Consider the following 19448-nt stretch of genomic DNA (forward strand, 5'->3'; position numbering starts at 1 on the left):
GGGGATATTCAACTTTTTGAAAATATAACCCCTTGAATATTCAAACTGTTGTGCTTGAAGGCCCCCATTGGCCTCTAGGAGTCAGTAAGTGAAGCAAAGTGGCCCCCAAGCAACCATTAAGGATGATTCTACCAGTGAATGCGCTGCTCAAACGCGTCTACATACAATAGATTTCTCGCGTCCATAGCGATATGAATTCTTGCCTCTCCATGGAACCGGGAAACCCTCACAATCCAAGCCTTCGCAATGTTTCAATCCCTGACGAGGAGGCTGTACAGGTTGCCGTCGTCTCCCTTTCCGGGCATCATCGCTTGCGTATTGCTCTTGTGTATCTACATTCTTGTGTCCAAGACGTCGTTCATATCTACTCAAAATGGCTCTTTCAATACCTTGTGGTACTACAGGGCAGCCGCGACTCGATACATGGCTTTGCATTCAACGTTTATTGACGCTGGTCATCCTCACATGCACGTATGTCTTTCCACCTCTTCATCCAAGCATTGGTATTGACTTGTGAATAGAGGGTTGGCCGTTGGACCTCGACATCAGACGGGCGCAGACGAGATGCCGCGTTTCCAGGTCAGTGTGAACGCCTGGTATGGTAGTGATTAGACAGCAGCTGATCCGTATCAAGGCTCATCTGTCGAGATAATCATCACCAATACCAGGTCAATCTCCCTATCTCTCAACAACGCTGTCTCCTCGTCGAAACGACCGGTAGAAGATGCGGAACCCCATGATCTTGACCACATCGATTTGAGGCTCGCCACGTCCGATCATATCGCCTCTGAACCAGTCAACTTGGTTGTCCAGCTGAACGACACCTATACCACCTTCACGAATGCCAGAGCCATCGTCCCCGTCGCGAGCGATCTTGACCCTAGAAATAGATACCTACTCAGAGCGACGCATATGGGAGGGCCGAATTTGACCGGCCGGGTTCTCGAGTTCAATGGAATCTGGGTGGAAAAGCTCACTGAGCATCCCGAGACACAGCCTGCACACCCCTCGAACAATGCTAAAAATATTTCATCCAGAGAGAGGATGGAGGAAGCTCAGACTGTACAAGTTGCGACGAAAAGGACAATTGAGATCCTCACTTCCGAAATATCATTCTGTCCCATCTCGAAGAAGGAAAACCAAGACACTATGATCAACAGAGCCAGTGTCTGGTATGATCAGCTAGGATCTACACACAACATTGATGCCATCACCATGTCCACCAAAGACTTACGTCTATTACCCTCCTCCGATGAGATGCGTGCCACCGTCTCACACCTCTTCTTCCGTTCTGGTCCTCCGGGAACAACCCTCTTCGCCCGTCCGTGGACCTTTACGACCTACAGTCCGTCCGTACTGATCCTACAACTGGGCTTGGACGAGTTTACCACGTTTTTCGCAGACCCAGAGAATCGCAACACCCGCTCGCGAGAGCATTTCATCAACGAATTTGTCAACGCGTACGTCAAATTTCTCAAGGCGATCCGGAGAACGGCATACCCGTTCAATTCAGAATCTCTCTCTTCTGCTCGGAGAAACGCAATTGACGATCCGACTTACATCTCAAACTCGGCACCTTCGACGTTGCCGATATTCCTCATCGCCCCCTTTTCCTCTTCAGGGCACCTCGTCACCAAGAAAACCCGCCTCGACCGGATCATCAACGACGCCCTGTCGCGCGTGGCTCAAGTCGCACTCGCGGACGGTGACGTGTCGACCTTTTGGATAGACACCACGGGCTGGCTGGACCGCAAGAGAGATTTCGTCACGGCCACGCACGATGTCGGTGTCGAGTGTCAACTGCTGTTGAACCAAACCGGCACTTCACCACATCGGATGTTGAACCCTGCCGCAAACCTCAAGGTGTCCACGCTCTTGTGGGACCACATCTGCCCTTACATCGATCGCGACAACAATGCCACGAGCACGACGAGCCAACAGAGGGCAAAGTGGTGCCCTTTCGATCGACGCAACAGGTACGTGGGCAACGTGTACCTCCCGCAGGACGTCGAGGTCGAACGGACCGTGCTGGAACGAAGGATCAATCGCATCAAACAACGATTCAAGATCGTCGGGACAGGGATCGTGATCGATTGACAACTTTTGTCTCCAACCATCCATGACAGAATCGGCAGAGCCATCTCCGACGAACGTGGCTGCTTCCATCTTCATCCTAGGAGAGGGGAGAGAGTCAGACGGTGACCCAAATAACCCCTGGTTAGGTGGATTCCAAGGTAGCTATCTCGCGAAATATGCTGTCCGATGAAAGTTGGAAAGGAGACATAAATTCGGCCACGTCACGACGAGGTTGAAAAATTCACCAATTGTAAAGGCTATACACAACCAACCAAAGGGGATAGAAATACAATGCGTAAAGCTGAGAAGGATCGGACCGAAAAGGAGTCTTGTCTTGCACACTACATGAATGCCCCAGGTAGATCCCAAATACGCCCAGTGTCGATTCTGGCTATCCCGGCCAGCTCGTCATTTGCTTTTTGTCCCACGTATAATAATTCATCACTCATCAAACCAGGGGACGTACCGAGCCCTCCGTCAAGGAAGAACGCCCATCTATCAAGGCTTTCCTGTCAACAATCTATAGGACTTTAGTCCTTCAACCCGCTGGCCCTGGTTCTTGACCCATCCGCCTCGTTGCTATCCTCTCCTTCCAGGGTGATGATCTTCTTACTCAGCAGCAACCTCAGCTCCGGCGTAATGACCTTCTCCTGGTCCTTTTCGGGGGCTTTGCCCCCCTTTGACGTCGGTCTACCCTGAGATATGGGCCTCGAGCTCTGACGTCCAGGGCTTCTCGAAGACCCTGCTGCGGCCGGATTGGGTCTGGTCGTATTTTGGGTGCTTTCACCATCACCGCCCTGCTTTGTACCAGAATCGGATTGACCCTGAGTCTGTCCAGGCGCGGGAAAAGCGTTGCGCCGATCCACCGCCTCCACCGTCTTCTCGAAACGTTTGAACAAGGCCTCGGCCCGGACCAAAGTCTCTTGCAGCTCGATATGTCCACTCAGGTCATTGACGTACTTCAGGACCTCGTCAAAGTGCTCAAGATGATCCATGATGAAGTCGCGATGCTTCTCGAGGATAGCCACAGCGACGAAGAGGTGAAACTGTGAGCTGTAAAAATCCGTCCACAAACTCTCCCATAATCGCAACACGTCGGACCACTCGAATTCACGTTTATACCAAACCAGCAGCATGCGGAAGAAGAAGAAGTTCGTGCTGTCGGCTGATTGGAGATGGAGGTACAGTTTCGGATCAAGGATTTGAACCATCTGGTCCAGGGTGGCCAGTTGTGCCCGCATGCCAGATTGGCTGCGGACGAAGTTTCGGTTCATGCGGCGCATGAAGCAGACAAAGGCCCAGAAAGCCAGGGCATCGTCTTGGAAGACGGCGTAGAGCGGAGACAGAAGATCAGACATGCCTTGAACATAGCCTAGATTCTGTGGATGAGGGTTTTGATTTTGGTATACACGTCGTGGAGACGATGAGGATGAAGGTTGATTCGAGGCGGCGACCGACGAAGATGGTGTATCGTACTCCAGATATGTGAGGAGCATATCTTTAAGCTGTTCCATGTGCACATTTGTGCCGGGACCGTCGGCGTTGTAGAAGGGTGAAGTTGGGTCTGGATGAGGAATGTCCTCACCCGCAAAAAGTGGAATATGTCTATCGGTACGGTGGACATCTTTCTCTACATGGCGGATTGCAAGGTCAGTGGACAATCTGTCAGGAACTGGTCTCATAGCCACATGGAGGTAAGGTTCATGCTTACCGATGCGATTCTTTTGCTCCTTCCACCATTCTTCCTGTTCTGGAGTGGCTTCGTTATCAGCCATGCGTTCCCACCACGCTCCTTTTAGCTGGACGTATTCATCACGTTTGCCGTTCATGTATGTATGTCGTTCTTGTTCGGTGCTGTTCCAGTCATAAACACCGAGGAGGAAGGGCCAAGCCTCCTTACGGACGCCATCCTCTGCATCCAAACCACCGTGAAATATACGTTCCTTCACCTCGTCGGCCGTGACCTGCAAGCTACCTTTGGCGTCGAAAAAGGATCTCCATTCGTCTAGATCAACCGGTCGACGTTTGCTGCCTGTCAAATCCATCCGACCGGCCTCCATCTCGAGGATTTCGAAATCGCCGACACTGGTTTCTTCAGAATCAAGAACATCTCTGGCGGTCCAAATGCGCTGTCTCTTCTCCCGGTCACTTTGCTCGGCGATACTCGCTGCCCATTTAGCGAGGTATAGCTTCGCACTATCATACTCATCCTGCCAAGTTTGGATCTCTGGGTTTTGCAGGATTCGACGCAACTGAGGTGGAAGATTCTTATTGTTGGCAAGGTCCTCCGCAGTGCGACGAGTGAAAGTGGTGACCTTGGATAGCTGCTCGAGGATCTTCCACCTCGTTTCCTTCAAGGCCTTGGTCAAAGGATCCATTCCTGGTCCGGGAGGCTGCTTCTGCTGTTGGGAAGGCTTTTTCTGTTCTGAAGTGCTCTTGCCCCGTTGCCTTTGGTTCTCCATTGACTTTCGACCTTGTCCAAATCCAAGAAGGTCCTCTTCGGACGGGTCTATCAGATATATGGACGGCTCAGCCGTGCTCCGTTCGACCGTGACAGATCGCTTGAGCCAGCGCAAGACTTCGTCTCCTCCCCAGTACAAATCCCCGGTTTCTCCAAAGGGATCGAAAGTCTCGCGGGCTCTCCTTCTCTTCTGAAGAATTGTGCTTTCGCATTCAGAGTCATGGAAAAACAAAGCCGGTAGACTTGAGCCAGCGCGAGTGTTGATAACAACACTGCCGTACCACCACCCCAAACTCGGCGGTCGAACGTGGATCGAATATATACTTGAGAGAGGTAGTGAGAAGGCGTATGGGCCGACAGGCGATTCATCAAACGTAGTTGCAAGAGGAAGAGGAGGCACTAGGTACGACTGCCTCGGCGGGGATTGGCCGTCTTTCATGTCGACTTTAACATATGTGCTTAGGTCATCTTGTGACAGAGCAGACTCCGGCACCCAAGCCAGCAGATAGGACGAGGAGTTGTTCTTCTTCTTGGACGAATCTGCAGAAGTCGGTCGTTCATCTGTGAGAGTCTGGGGGGACTTTTGCTGCACAAGGGCGATGAAGCCGGGAATGTTGTCCTTGGCCGATTTGGTAGGATGCACGTAGACTTTGCTTTTCGAGTATAGTAGTTTGACACCTCTTGAAAGGGATGTATGTGCTATTGTATTATATCCTCCCTCTTCGTCGTCCGAGACATCGTAGAATGAAGCAGAGGGAGAGGGAGGGTCTGGTTTCGAGGATGTTTCGGGCATGGCTGCTGGTTCGGGCTGTAGCTGATCTACCCGGTCATGCTTGTGCAAGGCGAGACTGTAGGATTGGAGTAATCTTGGAAGAAAGGATGTTCACACAGGTTATACATAAGATGATGGTGGTGGAGGTTGTGGTGGTGAGAAAGGTCGGATACAATTCCTGATGCCTGGGAGGGCGAGCGAAGGAGGTGACGTCGGCGTTGCCAGGCGCAGGTGACGATGATGGATCTGGATCATCTGGAGGGGCAACAATAATCCGCCCAAGGCTGAGCTGAGCTCCTCAAATCACGCCTCCGCATCTCGACCCTTATCAGATGTCGAAATAGGTAAATAGGCGTCACTCTCACAGCCACTGACCACCCAACTCTGCAGGCAGCATTTACCCTAGGCATGAACCCGAAGAGCATTTTATTTGATTAATCCCTCACAGCAATAACAACATCAATCAATCAGTCAATCGTCGTAATCAGACTTTTGCTATACATGACTCGAGCCATTGTACAATGGCAGCACGAGTGAAGAGTAGAATACTAGACTACTAGAACAAAAATGCCTCCCTAATGAACAGTACTTTTCCCATCCGATTCCTGATCCTTCCAACGCCGTGCTATGTCATTGACCTGTTATCTTAACCCATGATTCTCGCCATACTCCCAGTTGTTGTGAAAACCAACCCACCTCCCTTCACACCGTCCATGAGCTGAAATCTAGCTGAGATGCCAAAGTCACGTCTTTGCGTGAACCACCCGCTTCATCTCTGGGGACAGGGGTCCTCCTGCCGCCTTGACCACCCGTAACAACATTGTTCACGGTGCCCGACGATGTGGCCGTCAGTCCTTGCTTTTCAGCCATTTTGCTCAACACTCTTTCCTTCAATCTCTTGATCTGTTGGAGTCGAGCTCGCCAACCGCTTGGAAATTCAGAATCACTGTCTTTCGTATTCCAACACTGAGAAAACATGCTTGCGTTCAATGCCAAAGCCCTGACAAAAGGCGCCAGCTGAGCGGCTGAAATGATTTTGGTGTCTGCCACCGGTGAGATGTTGGGCAAATCGTCTCTGGTGACAACCTGAACCCAGTAGAACCCAGGCATGAAGTTTGGATCCAAAGCCTGACGACCACGGCAAGCAGGTCGAATTACAATGTTGATGTAGTTCAACTGAGATTGAAAATTCTCAAAACCCCAAGGAAGTCCGGAACGATTGAAAACAACATTCACATGGCAATTCCCAACATGTGCCTTCTTGTTGATGCACTGAGGGTCCTCTTCTAGATCGGTCGGCATCATAGTCGGAACATGGTAGACAATCTCGTCCACACGATTGCGCCAGGCCATGGTATTTTCTCCGTCTCTCGGGAATTCCAATCCTTGCGGGTTGTAGCGGAGAGGCGGCTGCAGAGAAACGACGGAACCAAGCTCACTGAGGAATCGCTCGTAATCTTGAGAGCCACTCGTATTTGCGAGATAGTCAGACTCGGCAGACTGATCTTTCCCAATATAGAGAACGCCGATCTTGTGACTCGATACAGTCGGTATGCGATCGAATGAATCAAGTGCTCTTCGAACATAATCCTCGTCCGGTAGAAGCACTGGCTGGTCGGCAACTTTCGTTGTGGCTGCACTTGCCACCATTTGAAGGATAATATGTGAAGGTAGCATTTCGGTGGTAGCCTCATGATGTCGGATCTCTGTATGGCTAGGCGTGTGGTGGGACGGCAGCTCGCTGGTCAATTGTTGATAGCGAGCATATGTCGTACCTGAAGCCTGTCGTTTGATGATCTGGGTCTTGCCAGTATGGCCAGCGGTTTGGGCAGTAATCACACTGAGACCTGCAATCCAAGATGCTGAAGAAATGGGTCCGTCGTCCTGTCCTGCAAAATCTGCTTGTGGTGCTGTTTCTCCCAAATCAGAAAACGCAGTCCGCTGCATCATGTCAATTAGGACTTGACTCTGCTCATCAATCATTTCTAGTCCTTGAGGGTTCTTCCAAATGAGTCTTGTAACAATCCACGAGACATATTTAGCCCTAGACTCCAGACGGAGGGAGAGAAACCAGAAAATGATAACATGATAGGCTAACGCAGCAGCGTACTGGGGCAGACCAATATCTGTCAACATTGACGCCCGGTATGGTGGTCGGCGAAAGTTCAAGCCACTATGCCTCGATTGCAAGCTCAACCGTCCTGTGGGCGATGAAATCGACGCCTGATGTTGTTCTCGCGTCTTCTCCAAAAACTGAATACACATGCCCAAGATCATCTGTATCTCGTCCGCATTGAGATTTGAGTGCATTTCCGGCAATAATGCCATGTGGATCAAGAACTCGAGGATATGCGCGGTGAGATGCGCCTGCGTCATGTTCTTGGACATCTTGTCGATGATTGTAGGGTATAGCGAAGCAACAGACGACGGTATCTCAAGGCTGCAGATCGACAAAGCATGTATGCATGGCCTTGATGTACCTTCCCAGGCCCCGGAAATACCGGTGAGAAATGCTCTCACAAGGTCATCACCAAATCCTTTTTGCACCGTTTCGTGCTTCATCGTCGCGTATGCAATCAGGGGTATCAGGATGTTGAACATGCACAACGCAACATCTGACTTCTTGAGCCCAGTTGAAGGAGGAGCCTCACGAAAGGTGTTGTTGACAATTTGCTCACACAACACCTGTCGGAACTTCACGACAGCCTCCATGGAATTCAGGAAGAGGGCTATATTGCTCAATTGTGCTGCCACGTGGACAATGGTATAACTATAAGTTTCCCAATCTGTATCTGCCTGAAGACATCTGATGATGTTCATCAACCAAGTATCCATGTCAAGTTCCGTTTGACTTTCAGGATGTGCAGAAACATCAACGTTGAGATATGTTGACGGACGGTTACTGAATAGAAATGTCACATCCTCAGACTCGGGATACATCCACATTGGTTCATGAACGTCTGATTTCGTTGACATGCTAGTGCTGCTTGCTGAATGTCGTTGTGCGGTTGGTGCTTCGAATTGAAAGGTATCTGCTGATTCTCGCGTGCGAAGAAGAGCGCTTGCGATGTGCTGGCTTTCACTCTCACTAATGATATAGATGAAGCCCGCGTCATCAGCCCTCACACGGAAAAGGAGCCGTTTGGCGACAAGTCGCGCGGATCGGAAGCGACAGGATGAACTTGCAAGGCTCTGGAGCGTATCAAACCCTTCCACAGCAGCCGTGGGGTCAACATGAATGCCGTAGCAGAATACTGTCACAAGGATTTTGGTAGCTTCAGCTGCAAGCGTATCGGTGAAAAAGGCTCTCGCGGAGTGTAGGAGGACAAGGTCCCTCAAGGTCTTGGTCATGTGTCTGATTGACTTTGTGTGTTTGGCTGCCTCTTCGTAGTTGGACACCATCTCCTGCAAAGCCAACAAAAATTCGGTAAGGACTTGTCCATCCTGCTCGATAGTGACCTGAGATAGGAGTTCATCAAGCATCCATGCATATAAATCATCAAATTGTTCATCGGAAGTCGGGCTAGTAGAATGGACGTTACAAGCTCGAACTAGGACTTGTATTGCATTGATGCGAGATGCTGCGGCTAGCTGTTGGTTCTGCACTGTGCGCTCATGGAGATCTCGAATGTACTGGTTCTTCTCCTCTCGGTCTCCTGAATTCAGGTATTTAGTTTCGGCAAAAGCCAGAGCACGTTGTATCTGCTCGGTGTCAGCGAAGCGGGGATAATCCAGGAAAAATTCGTGGATGGTGTCCTGGTTGACGGGAGAAAGGTGTTTCCAGAGTAACTGGAAATCATCGGCAAGTTTCTTTGTCATCGTCTCTCTATCCCGGTAATGCCTTTCGTATACCCGTGTTTTGTCCTCATCCGGACTTATCACAGGTGTAAGCAGATTCTGCGTGGTGTTCAAAGGCTTTGATGGAGACATCTCCAAGCACAATAATATGATTTCCAGGACCTTGCCAAAATCCAGGGCTTGGATCTCTGGTAATCTCGGGGAGGAAAGAATAGCATGGACAGAGGCTAGTATGTCGTGGCTGAATCGGAAAATACCTTCAGATGCCGCGATGTGAAGCTCCCTGATAAAACCCTGTAAGTCGACAACATACTGTCCTTCTTTTGATCGCTCGTCTATTAGATTGCGGAGAAGGTGAGTCGATCCTCGGGCATGTGACAAGTTTTTGCTGTTGTTCTCGAGCGTGGGCACCCGAATGAAGGAATAGAGAATTATGATCACCTCATTACTCAAGTCGCTCTGTGCAAGAAGTTTAGTGCAATCGAATAAGTGGTCAGGCGTTTCTTGGAGATTTGCGATCGAAGCGCACAGAACCACCAGAGTTTGTTCAAGGCCGGACTTTGGAAAATCGAAATTGGATGCTATGGCGTACAGGATATTGATGCCACTATTGATGTCCGGGTATCTGTTCGCGTTCAAGCAAAACGTGGTGACTGTTTCAACAGTCTGTGTAAGTTCCAGTGAGTCAAAATCAATGTGACCGATGTTAAGGTAATCGTGGATGTACTGCAGAAGCCATTCAAGATTCTTGATCTCTTTCAACGGTGCTGATCTCGAAGCCTTGTTGTCCTTTTTGGCTTTGTCGGCTTTACCAGCCCACACCGGTAGCCACTGAGTCAACAACGACAATAATGATCGTGAACCACATCGAAGATTGAGAAATTTCAATGAAACGTCTGTCCCGGGCTTCAAATCGCCGAACCCAAGCAGCCAGGCCCGTGCTTCGTCCGGCGAGTCAACCAGTTCGAGCCCATTATCAAGCACATCTTCAGGAATGATAGGAGTCTCAGCTGGGGCGACTTTCTCGGCATGTCGGTCTTGGGGTATAGCGTCGTCTGTATGAAATTTGGGCGTCAATACCGGCACATTCCATACGGACCTCCTTCTCGAGTCCTTGTCGCCGGCCCCAGTGGCAGACCTTTCTCTTGCCGGGTCATTTCCAGTCGACATACGATGTGACCGTCTTTCTGGACGTCCAGTAATCAGCATGTGAGACATTGTGTATCGTGAGCATGCCCACTAGGCGAAAGAATCATCACCAGCGCGGTTGACGGCTAAGATAAAAGCGTACAACGATGCCAGACAAGGGTGATGTATGCGACAGATGGCCGACTCGGTAACAATTACCGTGGAGGCATGGTTTGTGAAGACCCAAAGGCACCAAATTGTGTAGGATGCTTGTGTGGTGTGAGGGAGTGGACAACGTTTGCCCAGGACAGTAAAACTGTGATAGTGTAGTTCTTACCGAGAGTTGAGTTTGACAGTGAAAGGCAGCTTGAGCAGGAACCCGCCGCAAAAGAAACGTCACAGCCGGGTTTAAACCAGAATCAGAGATTTCCCTTGAATCCGTGGTATGAAACCCTTGATAGGATGAAAGTCCCAGCGTCAAGAAACGGAAATCGGAGCCTCGAGCAAATCTCCGCCGTGGAAGTCAATTCTGCCTAAGGAAATCTGGCACTTTTGGGTGCAGGGAGGATCTAGAATCGACCTGCATCTGATGAAGGCTGCATAACACCGAGAGAATTTTCTGTAATCGCTAAAGCAGGGGATGAAAAAGTGAATGAGGCAAATATCGTTATCGCTGGTTCCAGGCCAAATCAAAGTCGAATTGAGAACGCCTGATGAGAAAAGAATCATCACCCAAGCCGCCACCCTGATCACGTGTGGGACCACGTATTTCCGTCGCTAGCCAGGGTCTACGGTGATGCATATCACCTCGAATTGCTGAACGGAGGACCACTCACGCAAGCAAATGCAAGGCGGTCAGGGTCGCGGTAATTATTCTGCCAGTGGCATCGCCAGGCATAGAACCAAGTAAACAATTCAATTTATTTCATTTAGATCATTGACGTCGTTTTCTGCGTTGCGACGGATCTTGTCTAGAGTTGCCTTCAGATCGATCTCCTACACTATACAGTGCATCTTGGAACACAGGGTTCCGATCACTGTACTCTTGCAATCCTTGAAATTCCAAAGCATTCACGAAGCCTTTTTGACGTTTCGCAGCTATGCGTATGGCTTGAACAGGCACCACGAACACAGACAACTTGAGGTACCCTGCAATCATGGCCGACCTAGCAACTCTAGCACAATTGCTGGATGCCAGTCTTGATCCTCGACAAAACAAAGAAGGTAAGCATACCCGCTTGTATTTAGTCCGCAGTTATGGTAACAAAATCGCAGCCGAGCTCAAGATCCGCGCCGAAGAAAAGAAGCCTGGTTTCGCTCTTTCCCTCCTCCAGATAACTGCGTCCGGCAACTTTCAGTATAACACTAGACTTGCCAGTGCCCTGTTCTTCAAGAACTTTATCAGACGGAATTGGACAGATGTGGAGGGCAACTACAAACTTCCTCCTCAGGATGTCATGGCAATCAAAACTGAGATCGTGGGGCTCATGATTTCCGTGCCCCGAGGCATTCAGTCACAATTAGGTGAAGCCATCAGTGTTATAGCGGACAGTGACTTCTGGGAGCGCTGGGATACCCTTGTTGATGACCTTGTGTCTCGGTTAAAGCCTGACGACCCTGTAACCAATGCTGGAGTGCTACAGGTGGCACATTCTATCTTTGCGAGATGGCGGCCTTTGATGCGGACGGACGAACTTTACACTGAGATCAATCATGTCCTTTCGAAGTTCTCACAGCCATTCCTCTCTCTATGGCAGAGGCTCGACGCTTATATCGAGAGCCACAGCGGTGATAAGAAAGCTCTTCAGGAAGCCTTCGCAGAACTTGACCTGACTCTCCTCCTCTTTTACGATCTGTCCTGCCAGGACATGCCTCCGACCTTTGAAGAAAATTTGCAGGGAATCAGTTCACTGCTTCTGAAGTATTTGACATACAACAACAAGCTTTTACAGACTGATGACGAGTCAGAACCTGGGCCACTCGAGAACACCAAGGCTAATATCTTCGAAGCATTGACATTGTATATTGGCAAGTACTATGAAGATTTTGGACGGCATGTTACAGGCTTTGTGGAAAGCTCATGGCATCTCCTCACCACTACCGGAGCAGAGCCCAAGAATGATATTCTTGTGAGCAAAGCTTTGCACTTTTTGACCTCTGTTGCAGGTAACAGAGAGCAAGTGCAGAATTTTAGTGATCCCGCGGTCCAGAATCAGATAATGGAGAAGGTCATCCTCCCAAATGTGGCGCTGAGGGATTCTGATGTCGAGATGTTCGAGGATGAGCCTATCGAATTTATCCGACGAGATCTGGAAGGCTCAGACAGCGAGACTCGTCGGAGAGCGGCGGGCGACTTCCTGAGACAGCTTAGTGATCAGTTCGAGCAGTCTGTGACGCAGATTGCAATGACACTGATACAAAACTGCTTGCAAGAATTCTCGAGCAATCCTTCGGAAAATTGGAGATCCAAGGATACAGCAGTCAGCCTTTTCTATGCATTGGCATCAAAGGGAGCCACGACCTCGACTCATGGTGTTACCAAAACCAATAGCTTGGTCAATATCGGCGACTTCTTTTCCACCAATCTAGCAAGCGACCTTCAAAAGGACGATGCTCAGCCATTGATCAAAGTCGACGCCATCAAATATTTGTACGTTTTCCGCAGCATCATCACAAAAGAACAATGGCAACAGGTTATGCCGTTACTGGTCAACCACCTTGGAAATTCGAACTACTGCGTCTACACGTACGCCGCCGTTGCAGTGGATAGAGTGTTGGCAATGACAGACGAGACTGGCAAGCCAGTAATTGACCCTGCAAGCATTAAGCCACTGGCGAGCAGCCTTCTCGAACACTTGTTCAGCTTAGTTGAAAAGGATAGTGCTCCCGAGAAGGTACAAGAAAACGAGTTTGTGATGCGCTGCATCATGAGAGTGTTGATTGTCCTCAAAGACGGTATCAGTGCAGTTGCCGAAAGTGTCCTCCAACATCTCGTTTCTATTACCACTATTATTTCTGCCAACCCAAGCAACCCCAAGTTCTACTACTATCATTTCGAAAGCATCGGCGCCCTCATTAGGTTTACCGCGTCCACACACGCGGAGGCAGTAGGAGCAGTCCTGTTCGCTCCCTTTGCAGCCATTCTCAGCAAACCAGTCGACGAGTTCATCCCCTACGTGTTCCAGCTTGTGGCGGCTTTGTTCGAAGCCGAGCCTACAAAGCCTCTGACTGAACAGTACAAACAGCTTATCGCTCCTATACTTGGGCCTTCGGTGTGGGAACAGCGAGGTAACATCCCTGCTGCGACACGACTTTTGTCAGCTATTGTGCCCCGAGCCGCAGACGAGCTACTAAGTGCCAATCAAGTCGTCAGTGTTTTGGGTATATTCCAAAAGCTGGTGTCAACAAAGGTGTACGAAGGTTACGGATTCGATCTTCTTGAAACCGTCGTCACTACCTTTCCAGCACCTGCACTCGAGCCATTTTGGGTGGAACTGGTCACGCTTATGCTCAAACGCTTGCAAAAGAACCCTTCACAAGCATTCAACCTACGGTTTGTCCGATTTTACCATTTCGTGTCCTCGCGAGACGACAAGGGTTTGGGTGCAGACTTTTTCATCGCTGTCACCGACAGAATTCAAAACGACGTCTTCCGACAACTGTACCCAGGCATTATTCTGACCAAAACACAAGAACTTGCTCGTCCGTTGGATCGCAAGGTCGCCGCGATATCATTGACCAAGACTTTGGCGGATTCCAAGGCATTCCAAGAGCGATACGCAAAAGGATGGACGTTGACATGTAATGCATTGCTCAAATTGTTGGAGAACCCACCTTTACCACCCACTGAAGCCGACGTGATTGCAGAACTTGATGTGGAAGATAGTAGCTTTGGCGTTGGCTTCACACAACTCAACACCGTCCGTCGACCGACCACTGACCTGTACCCGGAAGTGACAGATCTGAGGAAATGGGTCGGTCAATACTTGAAAGCAGCTGACCAAAGACATGGAGGTCGCATAGGCAAGACCGTTGGGGAGACGTTGAGTCCAGACGCGAAGAAGGTTCTGAATGCTTACATGAGTCTGTGAGAATGACTTGAGGAGATGAAAAGCGAAATATATAGACTCGTCCAGATCAGATGAAGCAACTTGGTGGTTATTTCCCTGAATTGGTGTCGATCAAAAGTTGATGCCAAAAAACTCTTTACAAGAGTATTATCTTTTCTCCCAAGTCGTAGCTTAAGTGATGAAGAGACGTAATGAGAGGTTGAAGTTGGGATGTACGAGTAGCATGCTTTTCCTTTCATACCTCAGCCTCGGGTTGTTTGTGTACTAACGAGGAGGAGTCGTACTCACACTCCGTAGGTGTCCGGCAAACTTGCCCATTTGTGATTGGCAATACAATTTAGTCTCCCAATTTATGTATGATTCATGTGAGGTATCTAGCTATCGAGAGCATCCTCACAAGACGAGTGACTAGAGTAGAAGAACCATTTGTTGGTCTTTCGGTCGTCACGACATTATCGAGTTTGGCTATGTAGCATGCACAGTCTTCAGCCCTTGCGGCCGACAATTATACACCTGGGACATCATAGAGGTGCAACAAGATGCCTCGCCGATTCGGGAAGGCCCACGATGGCGGCGACTAGAACGCGGATGAGGTTCAGATGTACGACTGACATTGACGTACTTGGATATGGCTACGGCTACGCCTGTAGCAACCTCGCCGCTCGTCTCTCGTTCAGCACTCACAGTTTCCTCAAAATGAAACATCAACCGGCCCTCCCTCCTCGTCCTTCCTTACCGGACGATGAACTCAAGCATACCTTTGTGAAAGGGACGGGCCCTGGAGGACAAAAAATAAACAAGACGAACTCGGCGGCTCAAGTCACCCACCTCCCCACCGGAATCGTGGTCAAGTGTCAGGCGACACGGAGCCGAAACGACAATTTCAAAATCGCAAAACGGATCCTCGCGGAAAAGGTCGAGTTTCTGAGCAAAGGGGAGGAGAGTCGGGTGGCAAAAGTCGTGGACCGGGCGAGACGGAAAAAGGCGAGTCGGGTGAAGAAGAGTAGGAGAAAATACAAAAAGTTGAACCAGCCCGGGGGCGAAGGGGAGAATCGTGAGGAGGATGAGGAAGAGGACGATGAGGAATATGAGCACATGGGAGACCTAGAGGAAGAGCATGAGCGAGATACGGAAAGAGAGGGAATAGCATCGGTTGGTGGTGTTGATGTTGGGCGAACCGATGTGAAGAAGACGACATTGCCATGCCATAACATCAAGTCAACGGACGGCCATGAAGAAAAGCGTTCGACGTAATACAATACAAACAACAAAACCAACACCACACCGAATGTCGGCCATCAACGAGCTCCCCTCTTGGATACTGTAACCATCACATACGTCCACCGGCCGATCAGGTCCTGACGGCTCCATCGTGTACCCGTAACTCACCTTAAGAATGATACTGCCTGCTTATGTGCAGATCAGCCGCAATACGTCGAGTGGTCATTCAGATCCCTTTGAACAAGAACAGCGCTGTCTCGGTCTCGATGTTGCTGGATAGCAGGGCCAGTTACGTGGGACGAGTGCAATGATCCCGTTACGCGCGGATGCGAGATGAGGAGGGCACCATGGCCGGTCCATATTCCCAGCCGCATAACTTGGAGCCGAAGGCGAAGCTGGCCTGGGATGATATTGCCGAGGAGCGCTTTCCTTCCAGGGAGGTCCGGAACGATGGACAGTGAAGATGCGATGATGATGGTCTGGCCGAGCGCCTTCACAGAGATTAAGGGCCCGTATGTCTTGGATTGCTTGGGCCAGTGAAGCCAGGGTTTCGCGGGGGCGGGAGGTATGTGAGGCATGTTGTCTATCAATGGGATGTTTTGGGACCGGGAGGGAGTGGGATGTACGAATTGATCTTGGAATAGAGACAATGATAGATCAAGGCAATAGGCGGTGAAAAGAAAGAGGGCAGCGAGCAAGAATTGTTCTAGGTGTCAACGAATACATGATCGAGATACAGGTGTCGTTTTGCGATGCCTGACAAGAAACATGTCCAGAGGGTGTGATATATACCTGGTACATACACACAGATGCTCGTGCTCATCCACTCAGTCATCTTTGTATGCGCTATCCCCTTTCGCAAGGATCTCAGGTTCTACAATGTCCCATCATACTGGGTAAGAGGTAGATAGATAGCTAGCTCCGCCCATACATCAGCCCACCTATGTAATCAAAGGTCCTCGTGAATTCTCGGTATCCCTTGCCATTCCCGAACCCTCTCACCGTAAAAATAGAGGCCGATAAGCGGCAACAGTGTCAGGCCGTTGATGGTGCCGAGGACGGGGAAGGAGACGTTGTACCCAGCCTTTTCACCAAAGGGGACGGCGTAAAACCCGATGGTGAAGGCGAACACTGCAAAATATCCCGAGTCAGTAGAAGCAGTGAGGCACGCATGTGAAGAAGGAAAGACATGGCCGCTCGGCAGTTTGGGTGGTTTTGGGTTAGGGGTTTAGGGTCAAGTTCCTCACCGGACTTGTACAGGTTGATGACCACTCCCACCTCAGGAGCCTGGGGTTTGTAGCAATCGGTGGCGTAAGCGTATATCATGGTCGCTCCGACCTGCAGCCCGAAGCTTGCCACCCCCATTGTCATGGCGAGTGCGATCCACGGTGAGTGGCGATCCACACATATGCCGTATCCGATGACGCCGGCGACGAGGGCGAAGCAGCCTGGAAGCAGGGCCAGGCGGACTTCGGGCTTGCGGTGGCCGTCGTGCCTTTTGGCGTACGTGTTGATGGTGAGGTCGCTGACCCAACCTGCACAGGCCTCTCCGACCATACATCCGATGGTCTGCGGGAGACCCATGAGCAATCCGGTCTGGGCGACGTCGAAGTCGTAGAGCGTGTGCGCAATCTTGGACCCCGTCACGGCGAAGAGGGTGCTCCCGTACGTGTTCGCCGTCATCCAGTAGACGCCCGACAGGGAAACGGCCCAGTAGCGGATCATGATGTACGGCTGGAGGAAGTGGCGAGGTTTGATGGGGCGATCGAGGATCTTTCCGCGAGGAAGAAGCCTCGAAAAGTAAGATGCGGTATCATCTTCCTCGGGTCCATGTCGTTCGGTTCGGGAGAAGAGTGTTTCGGGAAAGGTGAATATGAAGCAGATGAGCAAGCCGACCTGAATGATGCCCGGCACGTACAGGCACCAGCGCCAGGATAGATTCAGGGCGATGTATCCGCCCACGATAGGTGCCAAGTGCGGTCCGTTGTTGACGCACAGGGTGTAGATACCCAGGTATTTACCACGCTCGCGTTGCGGGAACAGGTCGCAGATCGTCGCAGCCCCCAGACCCAGGGGAATGCTGGCGCCCAGTCCGTAGAAGATCCTCCCGGTGATGAGACCACCGTACGTGCTTGAAGCTCCCGAACCGAACTGGCACGCGGCTGCGATTGTCGTGAAAATGACGTACAGGATCCTCCGACCGTAGACGTTGGAGAAGGGGACGACGAACATGGGACACACCCCCATGAACAAGATGACTACCGTGGTGCAATAGGATGCTTTTTCGACCGTGATACCCAGGTCCTCGGACATGACGACGAACGCGGGGTTGATCAGGGCCGAACCCAGCTGGTTCACGAAGCCCAATCCAGAGACCAGCAGTACGATGTAGACTTTGGCCAAGTATGGCCAGTTGAGAGGATCATGTTTGGAGTCGGTCGGCTGAGGATTCAGGGGAATTCCGTCCTCGTCGAGCTTGAGCGCAGGCTCTCGGCTCTCGCTGACACCGATTTCTTTATCCACGCACTCGATTTGCTGATCTTGCTTTGGTTTTTCATTCACCATGTTTGATGTGGAGTTCAGTTCCATCGATGCACCGACCGTGAAGATAAAGAGGAGGAATAGTGCACACCCTGGAGAACCGAAAAGGGACAAAAGTGGTTTACAATTGCAGAAACACACAAGAACTCGCAACACTGTCTTTGAGGTTACATACCTAGAAACCAGAGAGCTACCAACCGGTCCTCATATCAGAACATCCAAATCGGAAGTCTTCCGATGTGAGTTCGGCGATTTCATTCACGGTCCGCGCTCCGAGTGCTGGGAACTGTTTTGAGATACAGGAAAATAACTAGTTATTTTTCAAGTTGAGCCAAGACTAGAATAGTTGAACTATCCCTATTCCAAAGAATATGAGTATCTTTTCAGATGGTAAAGTAAATTGTGGCTTTCATCGAAAGGCGGGTAGAGCCCTGAATGTCCTAACTTACGTCCCCAGATTCATTGTTGCTAGCCCCACTTTCGATGCGTCCTCCAACACTTCCCCTTTGGGTCCATGATAAGCGTGACCCAGCCTGCCAACCATAGTATAAATGGATAACGAGCAAGTATCAAGATCTTACTGTAGTCTGAGGCTACTCTTCGCGGTACATACCCAAGCTCTGGAGGAGAGGTCGATCGCAGAAGGCAAACAGGTATGCATCCTCAGATCCTGAAGCAGTGTGCGCTATCCTCGACCAGGCTTGCGCGGCAAAAGTATCGTTCTCCTTCCAGTCGAGAGTCGTCAGCGTTCCATTTGCAGAAAATACCTCGGTAGACCCGTGACCCTTTGCACAGTGATACACGAAAGAGCACGTTCGGCGACTTGGCTCCGTAGTGGTGCCTGCCCTAATGCGCTCGGCTTGTGCGGCGATCGTGTTTGAAACCTCCTCTCCATCCTTTTTCCTGTAATGGTAAATGGCATGAGGAGCAGCTTCGACATCAAGAGCAGTCTGGACCATGGCCCACGGGAATGCAAGTGATGCGCTGCCTTCAGTCACCCTAATGGTTTTCCCCAAACGTGGTCAGTCAAGTCACTTCTTCTACCAATGCTAATTTTTGTAACGCACAGCATCGAATTCTGGACTGGCAAGACTTACTCGCTGGGGAATCGTTTTTCATGGTATTCATCGGCGAAATTGACGGGAAGAGCTTGGAAGAGAGGCAAATCAAGACCGTCAAGCCAGATCATGGGGCTATCTCCTTCATTGCCGTGGTCGTGCCATGCCCAAGATGGAGTGAGAATCATGTCCCCTTTCTCCATGTACATCTTCTGCCCATCGACGGCGGTAAATCCTCTGGTGCCCTCGATGATGAAACGCAGGGCAAAGGCCACATGTCTGTGGGCAGGAGCCGTTTCTCCGGGGTTCACCAGTTGTAATCC

At 50.5% G+C, this 19448-nt stretch overlaps 7 protein-coding genes across 8 annotated transcripts; 3 read left to right on the top strand and 4 right to left on the bottom strand.

Annotated features, from left to right (window-relative positions):
- Positions 1-522: 522 nt before the first annotated feature.
- On the top strand, positions 523-2364 carry PV06_00214 (uncharacterized protein). Its single transcript, XM_016400684.1, has 2 exons — positions 523-579; positions 635-2364. Exon 2 carries the CDS (start codon positions 913-915, stop codon positions 2095-2097), a length of 1185 nt encoding a protein of 394 aa, XP_016267737.1. The 5' UTR covers positions 523-579; positions 635-912; the 3' UTR covers positions 2098-2364.
- On the bottom strand, positions 2217-5503 carry PV06_00215 (uncharacterized protein). Its single transcript, XM_016400685.1, has 2 exons — positions 3788-5503; positions 2217-3706 (listed from the first exon to the last, which is right to left on the bottom strand). Exons 1-2 carry the CDS (start codon positions 5328-5330, stop codon positions 2607-2609), a joined length of 2643 nt encoding a protein of 880 aa, XP_016267738.1. The 5' UTR covers positions 5331-5503; the 3' UTR covers positions 2217-2606.
- A 284-nt stretch (positions 5504-5787) lies between these two features.
- Positions 5788-10915, bottom strand: PV06_00216. 2 transcript variants are annotated; one of them, XM_016400687.1, is made up of 2 exons: positions 10573-10915; positions 5788-10294 (listed from the first exon to the last, which is right to left on the bottom strand). In XM_016400687.1, the coding sequence occupies exon 2, from the start codon at positions 10275-10277 to the stop codon at positions 6012-6014; it is 4266 nt and encodes a 1421-aa protein (XP_016267740.1). In that variant the 5' UTR covers positions 10278-10294; positions 10573-10915; the 3' UTR covers positions 5788-6011. The 2 variants fall into 2 exon arrangements, with proteins under 2 accessions (XP_016267740.1, XP_016267739.1); XM_016400686.1 differs by having other exon boundaries at positions 5788-10915.
- Positions 10916-11153: 238 nt separating this feature from the next.
- On the top strand, positions 11154-14543 carry PV06_00217 (uncharacterized protein). The gene is made up of 2 exons (XM_016400688.1): positions 11154-11459; positions 11511-14543. The coding sequence occupies exons 1-2, from the start codon at positions 11393-11395 to the stop codon at positions 14324-14326; spliced, it is 2883 nt and encodes a 960-aa protein (XP_016267741.1). The 5' UTR covers positions 11154-11392; the 3' UTR covers positions 14327-14543.
- A 136-nt stretch (positions 14544-14679) lies between these two features.
- On the top strand, positions 14680-16482 carry PV06_00218 (uncharacterized protein). The gene has a single exon (XM_016400689.1). It carries the CDS (start codon positions 14780-14782, stop codon positions 15557-15559), a length of 780 nt encoding a protein of 259 aa, XP_016267742.1. The 5' UTR covers positions 14680-14779; the 3' UTR covers positions 15560-16482.
- PV06_00219 (uncharacterized protein) lies at positions 15727-16104 on the bottom strand (the record flags this gene model as incomplete). The annotated part of the gene is made up of 1 exon (XM_016400690.1): positions 15727-16104. The coding sequence occupies one exon, from the start codon at positions 16102-16104 to the stop codon at positions 15727-15729; it is 378 nt and encodes a 125-aa protein (XP_016267743.1).
- On the bottom strand, positions 16476-18091 carry PV06_00220 (uncharacterized protein; the record flags this gene model as incomplete). Its single annotated transcript, XM_016400691.1, has 2 exons — positions 16476-16657; positions 16774-18091. 2 exons carry the CDS (start codon positions 18089-18091, stop codon positions 16476-16478), a joined length of 1500 nt encoding a protein of 499 aa, XP_016267744.1.
- Between the last annotated feature and the right edge of the window lie 1357 nt (positions 18092-19448).

Source organism: Exophiala oligosperma (genome assembly GCF_000835515.1).
Source record: "Exophiala oligosperma strain CBS 72588 unplaced genomic scaffold supercont1.1, whole genome shotgun sequence".
Taxonomy (NCBI): domain Eukaryota; kingdom Fungi; phylum Ascomycota; class Eurotiomycetes; order Chaetothyriales; family Herpotrichiellaceae; genus Exophiala; species Exophiala oligosperma.

What these genes read in the sequence shown, in the direction of transcription:
- PV06_00216 (XM_016400686.1), bottom strand. Translation starts at nt 10,325, where the DNA reads ATGTCTCACATGCTGATTACTGGACGTCCAGAAAGACGGTCACATCGT.
- PV06_00218 (XM_016400689.1), top strand. Translation starts at nt 14,780, where the DNA reads ATGCACAGTCTTCAGCCCTTGCGGCCGACAATTATACACCTGGGACAT.
- PV06_00215 (XM_016400685.1), bottom strand. Translation starts at nt 5,330, where the DNA reads ATGCCCGAAACATCCTCGAAACCAGACCCTCCCTCTCCCTCTGCTTCA. An exon ending in GGAGCAAAAGAATCGCATCG is followed by an intron (nt 3,707 to 3,787) that starts GTAAGCATGAAC and finishes TCCGCCATGTAG; the next exon opens with AGAAAGATGTCCACCGTACC.
- PV06_00217 (XM_016400688.1), top strand. Translation starts at nt 11,393, where the DNA reads ATGGCCGACCTAGCAACTCTAGCACAATTGCTGGATGCCAGTCTTGAT. An exon ending in TCCTCGACAAAACAAAGAAG is followed by an intron (nt 11,460 to 11,510) that starts GTAAGCATACCC and finishes ACAAAATCGCAG; the next exon opens with CCGAGCTCAAGATCCGCGCC.
- PV06_00214 (XM_016400684.1), top strand. Translation starts at nt 913, where the DNA reads ATGGGAGGGCCGAATTTGACCGGCCGGGTTCTCGAGTTCAATGGAATC.